Here is an 11,698-nt window from a genome sequence, read left to right on the forward strand (position 1 = left end):
GAGGAACTCATCAGTCCAAAGTTGTTGGTTCCCGGTTCAAGGTCTGATAAGAGAAAAGTAGCACAGGGCACTGTTAGTAGTGCAACCTTTGACGGCGCTCTATTTAAGGGTTGGGTGGAGGAGAGGTGATGGTTAGTCCCATCCCACCCCTGGAGCTGAGTCCCAGTTGACTCGGCTCAAGAGTCTGTTTGTTTTATGTTAGTTTCCGTCGTTATTCTCGTCTGTCAGTGCTGCAGTGTTTTGTAAATAAACTCAACGCAACTTCAACCCAAGGCTCGAACCTCTATCCGATCTCAGACACATTCTACCCGACGACATGCCCTCTAAAACGCAGTACTGGAACACATCACATATTGTAACCTCGAAAACACACACTCGCAATCCCGCGTCCTCGCGGAGCTGAGCGTGAGACTGGGTCAGGGCGGAGGGCTGCCGCTCAGCTGTTGGCTCACACGCTCCCCCGTGTGCTGAGGTCACCAGGCCAGCCGTGTGAAGGGTGAGCTTTGTGTCACCACATCCCCGTGCGGAGAAGGCCGGGAGGGCAGCGGTATGAACGGGCTCCGCGTGGAGAGTCTCAGAGAGAAGGCCCCTGGCGTCTCAATCTGCTGAGTTGTCCCAGCGCTTCACAGCACTAAACTGGTGCTTGTCCTTTGGTTTAAATGGGAACGTGCTGTCCAACTTATCTATCCATCCAGTTACATATAGATTTAAATTATATTTATTTTGCTTTATTCATATTCATTTTTTTTATTATATTTTATTTATTCATGTGTTTCTATTTGTGATCATAATTAATGTTTTTGTATCCATGTATTTATTTCTAATTGTTATGTATACCAGGTCGACTTGTCATATTAACCCGTGTGTGTGTGTGTCTGGCTCTGCCTCAATGTCTTTATATTCATCTTCCACCTTTAGAGGTGGAGGCACAACATGTTCTGCTGTCAGCGCGCTCCCTTGGGGGGGCCTACGCCTTCCATTACCTTCTGCTGGGCTCCCCAATCAAAGACCACTGCCTCTATCTCTCACTCTATCCCTATCTCTCTCTCTGTCTTTCTCTTTCTCTCTCTTTCTCTCCCTCTCTCCCTTGCTTTTACTCGCTATGTCTCTCTATCTTTCTCTTTTCCCCTCTTTGTCGGGGTGTGTGTGTGTGTGTGTGTGTGTGTGTGTGTGTGTGTGTGTGTGTGTGTGTGTGTGTGTGTGTGTGTGTGTGTGTGTGTGTGTGTGTGTGTGTGTGTGTGTGTGTGTGTGTGTGTGTGTGTGTCTCTCTCTCTCTGTCTCTGTGTCTCCCTCTCTTCTCCTCTTTGTGTATCTGTGTGTGTCTCTCTCTCTCTCTCTCCCTCCCCTCTCTCAGGCTGAGCTCTCTCTCTCTCTCTCTCCCTCTCCTCTCCTCTCTCTCTCTCTCTCTCTCTCTCTCTCTCTCTCTCTCTCTCTCTCTCTCTCTCTCTCCCCTCTCTCAGGCTGAGCTGGCTACTCTATCATTATGATTCATATCATCATTGATCAACGTCTTCTCCTGAGAAGGGCCAGCCTTTTATTCTCTGGTTCACTTACACACACTGTCATGTTGTGTATGCGTGGACGGAGGGTGTGTGTGCGTCTCTCTGGGTGCCAGATGGAGAGTGTGTGTTATGCAGGGTCCAGCTGGAGTGACATTGAGTAAGCACCTTAGGTGTGTGTGCGTGCATGCGTGTGCAGTTGCGTGTGTGCATGCATGCTTGCCACCTGGAGCTCAAGGCGATGTCACTCTCTGATGACGTCATCGCCCCAGGGCTGGCGATAATGCAGCAGGAGAGCATGCTCTTTGTTGTATCTTATACCTCTTTGCTTATGCTCTTTGTAGTATCTATGTACTGATACCGATATGATCTCAGCGTGTTGGTATCGCCACAAGGCTACTCCCCTGTTTGTGGATGCCGATCATTGTTTTTACGATAAGGACAGACTTTCACCTACAATGGACGTTGCATTGAGTCCGACGTATCGAAGCAGTCTTTAGAGGCTGGGAAGAGGCTCATCACAGCCGGCTGGGCCCACTTTCTTTTGGTTTGTGGGTCAATCGAGGCATTATGTGTTCTAACGGCCAGGCATCTGGATGGGGTGGGAGACGTTGATGACTGCGCTCAGTGAAATCGCATGCATGCACACTGCTGGGGCTGTGGCCATCTGCACAAAAAAAACACATAAACCAATGCTTCAGGGCTGTTGTATCTGGGGCCCGGATGTCTGGGATTCTGGGAAGATTGATCATGTGGAATCTCAGGTTTTTCTTTATGGGATGTGGAGGTCTCCCTCTCACCGGATAAATGCATGTTCAGCTTCTTTATTAAACGGGTAATAAATTAAGGTATTCCACTCTCGACGTTAAACTGCAGCAGATGGATTCGGTTTGTGTTTTTGTGTGAGGGGAGTAAATAAAACGAGAGAAATGTTGAAAACTTAAAAACACATTGTCACATTTTGCAGCGTGTGTGCATCCGTTTTCCTGGTGTAATCTCGTCTCCCTTAAAGGATTTGAATATTATTTCCTGTAGGCTCTGGGCCCGGGGCCTCAGTGGCTCACTGAGTGGGGCCCCGCCTACTTATGCATATTCATAGGTGGGCTCGCCGAACAAAGCGGCAGCAGGGCGTGGCCTCCACCGGGAACAGCAGAAGAGTGTTTGGAACGCGGCCCAATGTCCCTGGATTACGGGTGTTCTAGAATCTTAGAACGGAGCAAGTCAGTCCATGAGAAGGTTTACCTAAATCAGGGAGAGTCTCTATATGGACACGTGAGCTAATACACTCAGCAAGGACTTTTACAAAATGAGAGGCAGATGGATTGGGATGAAATGGTTTTGGGAACAATTTTATTAATCAATTTGATCGATCAATAGAGCATAGAGCCAACAGTCGCATGTAAATGCCATGAACCGTATTAAGTGATCGCGACTATTTATTTACCCAGTGCCTTCTACCTCAGGCAGAAATCCAAAGGAAGAAAGAGTTAATTTGTTCATAAAAAAAAGTCACTTTTCATATTTTTGGAAAGAAACGAAACAATGGAACAAAAACAGCACCAACAGAGACATAAAACGATCAGAATTAAAAAGGTTATCCCATAAACTATAGACACCTCACTGATAACCTCAAGGTTAAATACACCCCCGCCCCCAAAAGAATAACAGTGACGCCCATCTACAGTCCACTGTGTTGCAGAGCACGACAGACACCATGTCCTACACCCAGGGTGACATCACCGTGGACCAGGGCCAGGGCTTTGTTGCAGCTGATGTGTGTGTGTGTGTGTGTGTGTGTGTGTGAATGTGTGTGTGCATTTCGGGGGGGGGGGTTGCTTAGGGACAGGGTCTGTGCTCACACACCCAGATAAGCGTATTCACCGCCGTCTGCGATGACGGCCGGTGACAGAAGCCAACGGGAGCGCTGACCGGCCGCCAGGCAGGGTCGTCACGGTAACGGTGTACAGAAGCCTCCGCGCATCACTTGTGTTCATACGGGGGAGGGGGAGAGAGAGAGAGAGAGAGAGAGAGAGAGGGAGAGAGAGGTGAGAGGGGGAGGGGGGGAGAGAGAGAGAGAGAGAGAGAGTGAGAGAGAGAGAGAGAGAGAGAGAGAGAGAGAGAGAGAGAGAGGAGAGAGAGAGAGAGAGAGAGAGAGAGAGAGAGAGAGAGAGAGAGAGCGAGAGAGAGAGAGAGAGAGAGAGGGAGAGGGAGAGGGGGAGGGGGGAGAGAGAGGAGAGAGAGAGAGAGAGAGGAGAGAGAGAGAGAGATGCACAGAAGCAGACCCACGCAGAGAGGCAAGCACGCGTACAGACACACACACACACGGATATAAGCACACAAACGCACACACACACACACACACACACACACACACACACACACACACACGTACACACACACACACACTACACACACTCTACTTACCTTCTTTGCCAGCACTAACTAAGGATGCTCTCTCAGCACAAATCTGTTCTGCTTAATCTTTGGCCCCATATTAATGTTCTCATTGAATGTCTCCCTTCATAGTTTATAGTGTTATATCCTTGCAGTTATGAAGAACGGAGCTGAGGTTCATTGGCCCCTCTCTCAGCTGCTTGTTTTTCTACGTTAGCTCTGGTTATAGCTGCTTTAGCGCAGCCCGCTATGTGCCAACGGAAGAATGAGAGGAATGCTAATAAACACTGGAGAGGATACTCAAACGCTGAAAGAGTCTTCTGGATAGAGTCCTCCCCTTGACCTTTCAACTGGAGGCCCAGAGTCCATGAGTATGATCCTAAAGGGTTATTCAAAGAGATGTATAAAGAATCGAATGATAGACTTTTGACGGAATGGACTAAATCATTTAAGTTTTTTAATGCGTGACCTACAGAAAGAAGAGTTTGTATGATGGCCGTACATCACGATTAGCTACAGGGTTATTTTAAATAAGGAATCGTAGCTACTCAACATGACTCCATTACTATGTGACCCATGTGTTCTTCCTCATTACCCTAAACTCATACACACACTTGTCTTGTGATTGGATGAAAACGGTTCATTCACCGGGACACCTCCTCTTGTCTGTTTGATTTATGCTTCCCTATAGGAACCCGGCGTTGGGTGAATCAGGGCTAATTTGCCAGAGTGGAGAGGGTGGGGGTGTGGGCCGAAAGGTTAAGGATGTGCAAGTAGGATTGGTTGTAAATTAGCCAGTCACTGCACACGGGGTATTGACATCAGTGTAGGCGATGATGAACTGCTGCTATCGCCATGGGAAACCACTCCCTCCTCCTCCTCCTCCTCCTCCTCCTCCTCCTCCTCCTCCTCGTCCGCCTCCTCCTTCTCTTCCTCCTCCTCTTCCTCCTCCTCCATCATCAGCTCATAGACAGATACATCACAGACGCCTCACTCCGATGATTATTTCAGAGCTTTTGTCTTGGCTTTGGCCCATGCCGTTAATGGCTGTGCCTTTGATCCATCAAGCGTCTGGCTAGTAACTGAAATAGATATCGCTGCTGGTTCCATTCATCAATAATATATCACTGGGTTCATCTTTTTTTATAAAACACTCTACTTGGAATATCGCTGCTTCAGGAGCACAAATGGCAGTAATAAGGAATGGAAGCCTGGAGGCTTCAGCGTGGAGATCTGTTGGTAATAGCTAGGCATGTGATCCACGATGCCGTCGTGTCAAGAGAGGAAGTTTCAAAGCAGTGCTGATCCATCCCCAGATCAACAGCAACAATCATCAGTTGTTAAAATAGAGATGTTTGGTACTCAACAAGCCCAGACCAACTAGACCCCTACAACTAGATTAACCAACCCAACAACCAACCAAGAGACTAACGTCCCAACCCCCTTTACACTAACCAACTAACCAACTAACCAACCAATCAACCAACCACCAAGAGACTAACGTCCCAACCCCCTTTACACTAACCAACTAACCAACCAACCAACCAACCAACCAACCAGAGACTAACGTCCCAACCCCCTTTACACTAACCAACTAACCGACCAACCAACCAACCAACCAACCAACCAAGAGACTAACTTCCCAACCCCCTTTACACTAACCAACTAACCGACCAACCAACCAACCAACCACCAAGAGACTAAAAAGTTCCCAACCCCCTTTACACTAACCAACTAACCAACCAACCAGCCAAGAGAGTCACCAACCCACCAACCAACCACCAACCACCGACCGACCCGCCCACCGTGAGCCATTCGGCCCCATCCTCTGTACAGCCAGACCCCAAAGAGTTCCAGCTGAGTCAGCGTGTGTGTGTGTGTGTGTGTGTGTGTGTGTGTGTGTGTGTGTGTGTGTGTGTGGTGTGTGTGTGTGGTGTGTGTGTGTGTGTGTGTGTGTGTGTGTGTGTGTGTGTGTGTGTGTGTGTGTGTGTGTGTGTGTGTGCGTGCGTGCGTGCGTGCGTGCGTGTGAGTGTGAGGCTCTGTCTGCCTCCCACAGGGACTCTGGAGAATGTGCCGGAAGAGCCAGCAGTAATGCGTTGGCACCGCGGCCACACGCCGCAGCCCCCGGTCCATCAGTATTGATTCAGAGGCTCTTTCCACCCGGCCGCTCTCCCAGAGGCCGTCGCTCTGTGAACTGCCCCCACTCTGACGCTTTCCTTCAGGCTCTGATAGTCGGGAGGTCATGGAGACTCGATATCTATATGTGGATCTTTATTGATCTCTCTCTCTCTCTCTCTCTCTCTCTCTCTCTCTCTCTCTCTCTCTCTGCCTCTCTCTGCCTCTCTCTGCCTCTCTCTGCCTCTCTCTCTCTCTCTCTCTCTCTCTCCTCTCTCTCTCTCTCTCTCTCTGCCTCTCTCTCTCTATCTCTCTCTCTCTCTCTGCTCTCTCTTTGCCTCTCTTTATTTCTCTTTCTCCCTCTCTCTGTCTCTGTCCCTCCTCTTTCATCTCCCTCACTCTTTCTTTCTGCCTCTCTCTCTCCCCCGTTTCTCTCCCTCTCTCTTTCTCTCTCTTCCACTCTCACTCTCATTTTCTCTCCTTCCATCCCGCTTCCTCATTCTCTCTCTATTTCATTCCCTCTCCTCCCCCCTCCCTCTCTTCCTTATTCTCTCTATCTCATTTCCTCTCTGTCCCTCCCTCCCTCTCTTCCTAATGCTCTCTCTATCTTATTCTCTATTCCTCCCTCCCTCTCTTTCTCATTCTTACTTTATCTTACACGTTGGAAATGACTGTTATTTGCTCTCTCTTTCTCCTCCTGTGCAATGCTCCCTGCAACAGGATCATTGAGCCATTCCACTCTCTCTTTCTCTTTCTCTCTCTCTCTCTCTCTCTCTCTCTCCCTCTCTTCTCTCGTTCTCTATCGCTTTCTCTATTTCTCTTTCTCTATTTTTCTTTCGCTCTTTTTCTGTCTCTCTCATTCTCATTCTCTCTCTATCTCTATCCCTCTCTATCTCTGTCCTCTCTTCATCCCCATATGTTGTCCCCTCCTGCCACCCCAGCCTTGTTTGTGACTCTGAGAAGTCACTTCAAGGCCATCTGTTAATCATCTTTCCTCAAACACTGTTTCCTGCTGGCCCTGGTTCTGAATGTGCCATACGCACAGAGTCACTCAGCAGATCCAACAAGAAAAACCCCGCCGCCAAACTTGAAGGAGATAAGCCCCGACAGGAGAGAGGGAACGGGGGGGGGGGCTTACCTGTCAGACGTGCCAGTCTCGGGCACCGACAGGAATGTCAGCGTTGTCTCATCGTTCGTCTCTCAGACCCCCCCAGCTCCTCCTCCTCTGGCTTCACGTTCTGCCTGTCTGCCATGCAGGCTTCGCTGGAGAAGACAGAGAGGGGTGGTGGATCAGGAGACACGGCTCAGTGCTGTGGATAAGCATCTCCGGCCCCATGGGTCTCTGCTGGTGGATGTTTACCCCGTAGCCCGGAGGCCGTAGCCCTCATCAAGGCTTCCTGCCCGTGTTGTCCTGAACTGGCCCCTGGTCACGAGAGGCTCGTCACACGCACAGTGGAACCCTAGGGGTCGCGCCTCCCTGTAGCAGTTTAGGATTATGTTGATGCTAGGGTTGCTAGTTGAAGTCAGGGCTGGGTATCGTGGCCAATTTCCTAAATCGATTAGATTTCGATTCATAAAGTTCTGAATCGATTAATCACGATTCAATTTCATTTGATTCAATTCGATCTGCTCTTAAATAATGAAAATGGCTCAACTGTGTTACAAAATGCAAGTGTACTTTATTTTTTCTCTTCATATTAAACAACAGGTTTTAAGTGCAAACTTGTAAATTGGACAGTTTAAGCTTGAGCTGTAAACAAAACTGTCTCAAGTCTCAAAAGTGCAATTTTGAAATTAGAAAGAATTGCAAGTGAAAGTGTACTTGGACTAACATTCAACATTCATCGCTGCAAATTACAATAAGGCAATGGTTATTGAAGTGCAAAAAATAATGATGATGGTAACAAAACTAAAATAAAAAAAATAAATAAAAAAAATCTATTTCATGAATCAATATTGTAAATCCAAAATCGATTAAATAGATTTTTTTACCCAGCCCTAGTTGTAGTGGTACCGTAGTAGCTGTGTGTAAAGGTTGTGAAATATGTGCTGTAAGTGATGTCAGGCAAAGATTTTTGAATCTCCTACCTTAATTCTTAACACCAGAAGTCACCAGGAACTTGCACATATTATATTATATATAACTCTCTGTAATATAACTATATAAATTATACAGTTATATAATAGAGGGTCTATAACCCTATAATATAACTGTATAACTAATATAGTTATACAGTTATATTATAAAAGGTTATCTAAATGACAGTAACCGTCATACACAGAACCCTCTATACTATAACTGTATAGCTAACATAGTTATACAGTTATGTTATAATAGATTATACACATAACCGTCTATATTATAACTGAGTATCCAACGTGGCCGTTTGGTGTTGCTGTGCAGGTGGTGTGTGTGGAGGGTCCGGACCTGAACAGGGACACGGTGTTCCCCATGCACCCCAGCAGCATCCAGGGGGTGGAGGACATGTCCACGCTGGCCGAGCTCCACGAAGCAGCCATCATGCACAACCTGTTCCTGCGTTACCAGCAGGACCTCATCTATGTAAGCCGTGGCCCGCCGTTGACCCAACATCTACCACTGTGCCACGTCTGTTTCCAAGGCAAAGACTGCGATCGATGTAAAATGATGTGGATTTCAGGGCTTTGCTCTGAAAGGTAATTAGGAAAGGTTAGAGTTCACGCTCAGAAAGGTAATAAGTAAAGGATAAGTTCACGCTCAGAAAGGTAATTAATAAAGGGTAGAGTTGAGGCTCAGAAAGGTAAGAATTAGTGAAAAAAAGTAAAGTTCCTGGCCAGAAAGTTAATTAGTCAAGGGTAAAGTTCCTGCTCAGAATGGTACTTTTTCAGGAATTTAAATATAACTCATTCTCTATGCTTCTCTCTATACTTATTTTGTCCTCAAGTTAAACCCCCCAGCACAAACATGTTCATCATAAAACCCCATATCACCTCTGGATGTCATCATCAATCATTTGAATCTCATCAAAGAGCGCTTAGACTGATCTACTTCGACAGCATCCACTTTCCTGCCTTTTAATACTCTCACTGCGTTCCGGATAAAAGCTTCAATGTAAACGGATTACTGACCCACAAACACAGTTCTGTGTGCGGCTTGTCTCTCTGAAGTACTGAAGACACCAAAGTGATCCCGGCCTCCTCACAAAACTAGGACACTCAGAGCTGAGTCTTTCTCAGGGTAGCCCGTAGAAAGGCACAATGCAGAGCGTACAACACATTTACTTTCAAAAGATGCAAAATAAAACGTGTGTGTAATGCTTTTGTCTGAATTTGATCTAATGTGGTCGGTATTTATACAGTGAGGGAATGAGGAGAAAGACTCAAATGTAATTCCCTTTGCTCCTCTGCATAGATCATAAACATATTGTTTCCTTCCTTCCTTCCCTCCTTTCTGTCTTCTTCCTCTACCTTCTTCTCATCTCCTCCCCTCTCTCCCCTCCATCTGCATCCCGGCGCCCCAGACCAACATCGGCTCCATCCTGGCCGCGGTGAACCCCTACAAGCAGATCGCGGGTCTGTACGACAGCCCGCGGTGGACATGTACAGCCGCCACCACATGGGGGAGCTCCCGCCCCACATCTTCGCCGTGGCCAATGAGTGCTACCGCTGCCTGTGGAAGAGGCACGACAGCCAATGTGTGCTCATCAGGTACGAGCAGCTCACACTTGGAGCTTTTTGTTTCATATATTTTTCATTTATTATAAGTATTTTATTCCTTTGATTTGCAATGTTCCATGAATTGTTACAGCTGATTGTATTCATTATTTGATCAAATGTTTTCTTATCGTCGGAATGAGTTGTAAAGGTGGTAGGATATAGAATACCTTGAGTATAATGTGTCTCATATCTCCCACTGCTATTGTGTTAATTAGCCATATGTTAATAATAAGGACAGCCTTTGCGTGACAAAGCTCAAGCAGTAGTTCGTAAGACGAGTTTGTTAGTCAGTCAGAGAGAGATCTGATTCTACTCTACTACTGAAGAGAGTTTGTAGACCTACCCTAGCAATTGTTATTGCTTGGCATTAGGTTCTATGTGAACATGACAGCAATATATTGTTTCTCTTTCATCTGACAATGTACTTATTGTAAGTCGCCTTGGATAAAAGCGTCAGCTAAATGCCCTAAATGTAAATGTCAATGTTAAATGCAGAGTAGAATATCGCTATAATCTTTATTAAATGCATATAAATGTATGATGAGCGTTTGGACCGACCCTCTCCGTCTGCGTCTCTCTCTAAACGTCTCGGCTCGCCCACCTTGCGTCCCTTGACGTTGTGACGCCGTTCCGTTGTCCCAGCGGCGAGAGCGGAGCGGGGAAGACGGAGAGCACCAAACTGCTCCTCAAGTTCCTGTCGGTGATGAGCCAGAAGTCGTCCGGCACGCCCCCCTCGGAAAGGACCACCCGCGTGGAGCAGGCCATCGTCCAGAGCAGGTGCTGGGGGGGTGGGGAGACGTGTGGGAGGGGGCGGGAGGGTCGGTAGAGGGTAGGGTAGGGTGGGGTGTGTTTGTGTGAAAAGTTCGGGGTTCGAACCCGAATGTGTCTTCTCTCTGTAGGAACGTTACCGCTACCTCTTCCCATGATGAATGATAGAATGATAGAATCTACAGTAATTTCACTTTGGATAAAATCATGTGCTTACTGAATAAACAATAGTAGATGTAAAGTTAGAGTACACTGTAGTGGGTAGGGTGGTGTGTGTGTGTGTGTGTGTGTGTGTGTGTGTGTGTGTGTGTGTGTGTGTGTGTGTGTGTGTGTGTGTGTGTGTGTGTGTGTGTGTGTGTGTGTGTGAAAGTTCCGGGTTTGAAACCCAATCCGTCTCTCTGTGAGAACCTGTAAGAACACCTACCTGGTCCTTCTTGATAGAATCTACACTCAATACACTTTGGATAAAAGTCAGCTAACAAAATAAACAACGGTAGATATCCGTTCTGACATCTTTGGCTCCTACTGTACTGTTTGTTTGTCGTTGGAAGCTATTCACTTTATTCACCTGTTGTCCACACTCGACACAGAGGATGTGTACATAATGCTGAATGGGACAGGAAGTCTGAACGTGTCACTTCCTCCTCCGCAGTCCAATCATGGAGGCGTTTGGGAACGCCAAGACGGTGTACAACAACAACTCCAGCCGCTTCGGGAAGTTCATCCAGCTCCACTTCTCCCACGGCGGGAACATTCAGGGCGGCTGCATCATCGACTGTATCCTGCACCTCATTATGGAACTATTGTATTTTATACACAATAGTTATTGTCTCAAACACAAGTTTGTGCAAATGTTCAATGTGGTCATTCAATGCTGCATATTGGCCTTGACTTTAAAACCCCCAGATTTGCTTGAAAAGGTAAGATTGTTAGGTTTGGAGACGCATATTGGTCACCTCTTGTAGATGCATTAACCTCCAAAACATAAAAATAACAATTAGAAGGAAGGTAAACATTTCAAATGTGTCTGAATTGCTCGTGCTCTAGAATCGTGTAGTACGGCAGAATCCTGGAGAGAGAAACTACCACATCTTCTACAGCCCTGTGATCCTGGTGGTGCTCCACCAGGACGCTGTCCCAACATCATTCTAATGTGCGATCCATAGGCTGATGTCTTTAACACACCCTGATTGGCTGAGGTAGTGGTATGATTCTGGACCCTCACA

At 47.0% G+C, this 11,698-nt stretch overlaps 1 protein-coding gene across 1 annotated transcript in view; it reads left to right on the plus strand.

The window, feature by feature from the left end:
• The window catches only part of myo10l3 (myosin X, like 3), a 62,410-nt gene that overhangs the window by 17,041 nt on the left and 33,671 nt on the right, over nt 1–11,698 (plus strand). Inside the window, 6 exon segments of the mRNA XM_060039469.1 lie at nt 8,413–8,571; nt 9,509–9,572; nt 9,575–9,695; nt 10,347–10,481; nt 11,125–11,433; nt 11,601–11,625. Of these exon segments, the coding sequence (XP_059895452.1) occupies nt 8,413–8,571; nt 9,509–9,572; nt 9,575–9,695; nt 10,347–10,481; nt 11,125–11,433; nt 11,601–11,625 (813 nt within the window).

Source organism: Gadus macrocephalus, chromosome 20 (genome assembly GCF_031168955.1).
Source record: "Gadus macrocephalus chromosome 20, ASM3116895v1".
NCBI lineage: Eukaryota > Metazoa > Chordata > Actinopteri > Gadiformes > Gadidae > Gadus > Gadus macrocephalus.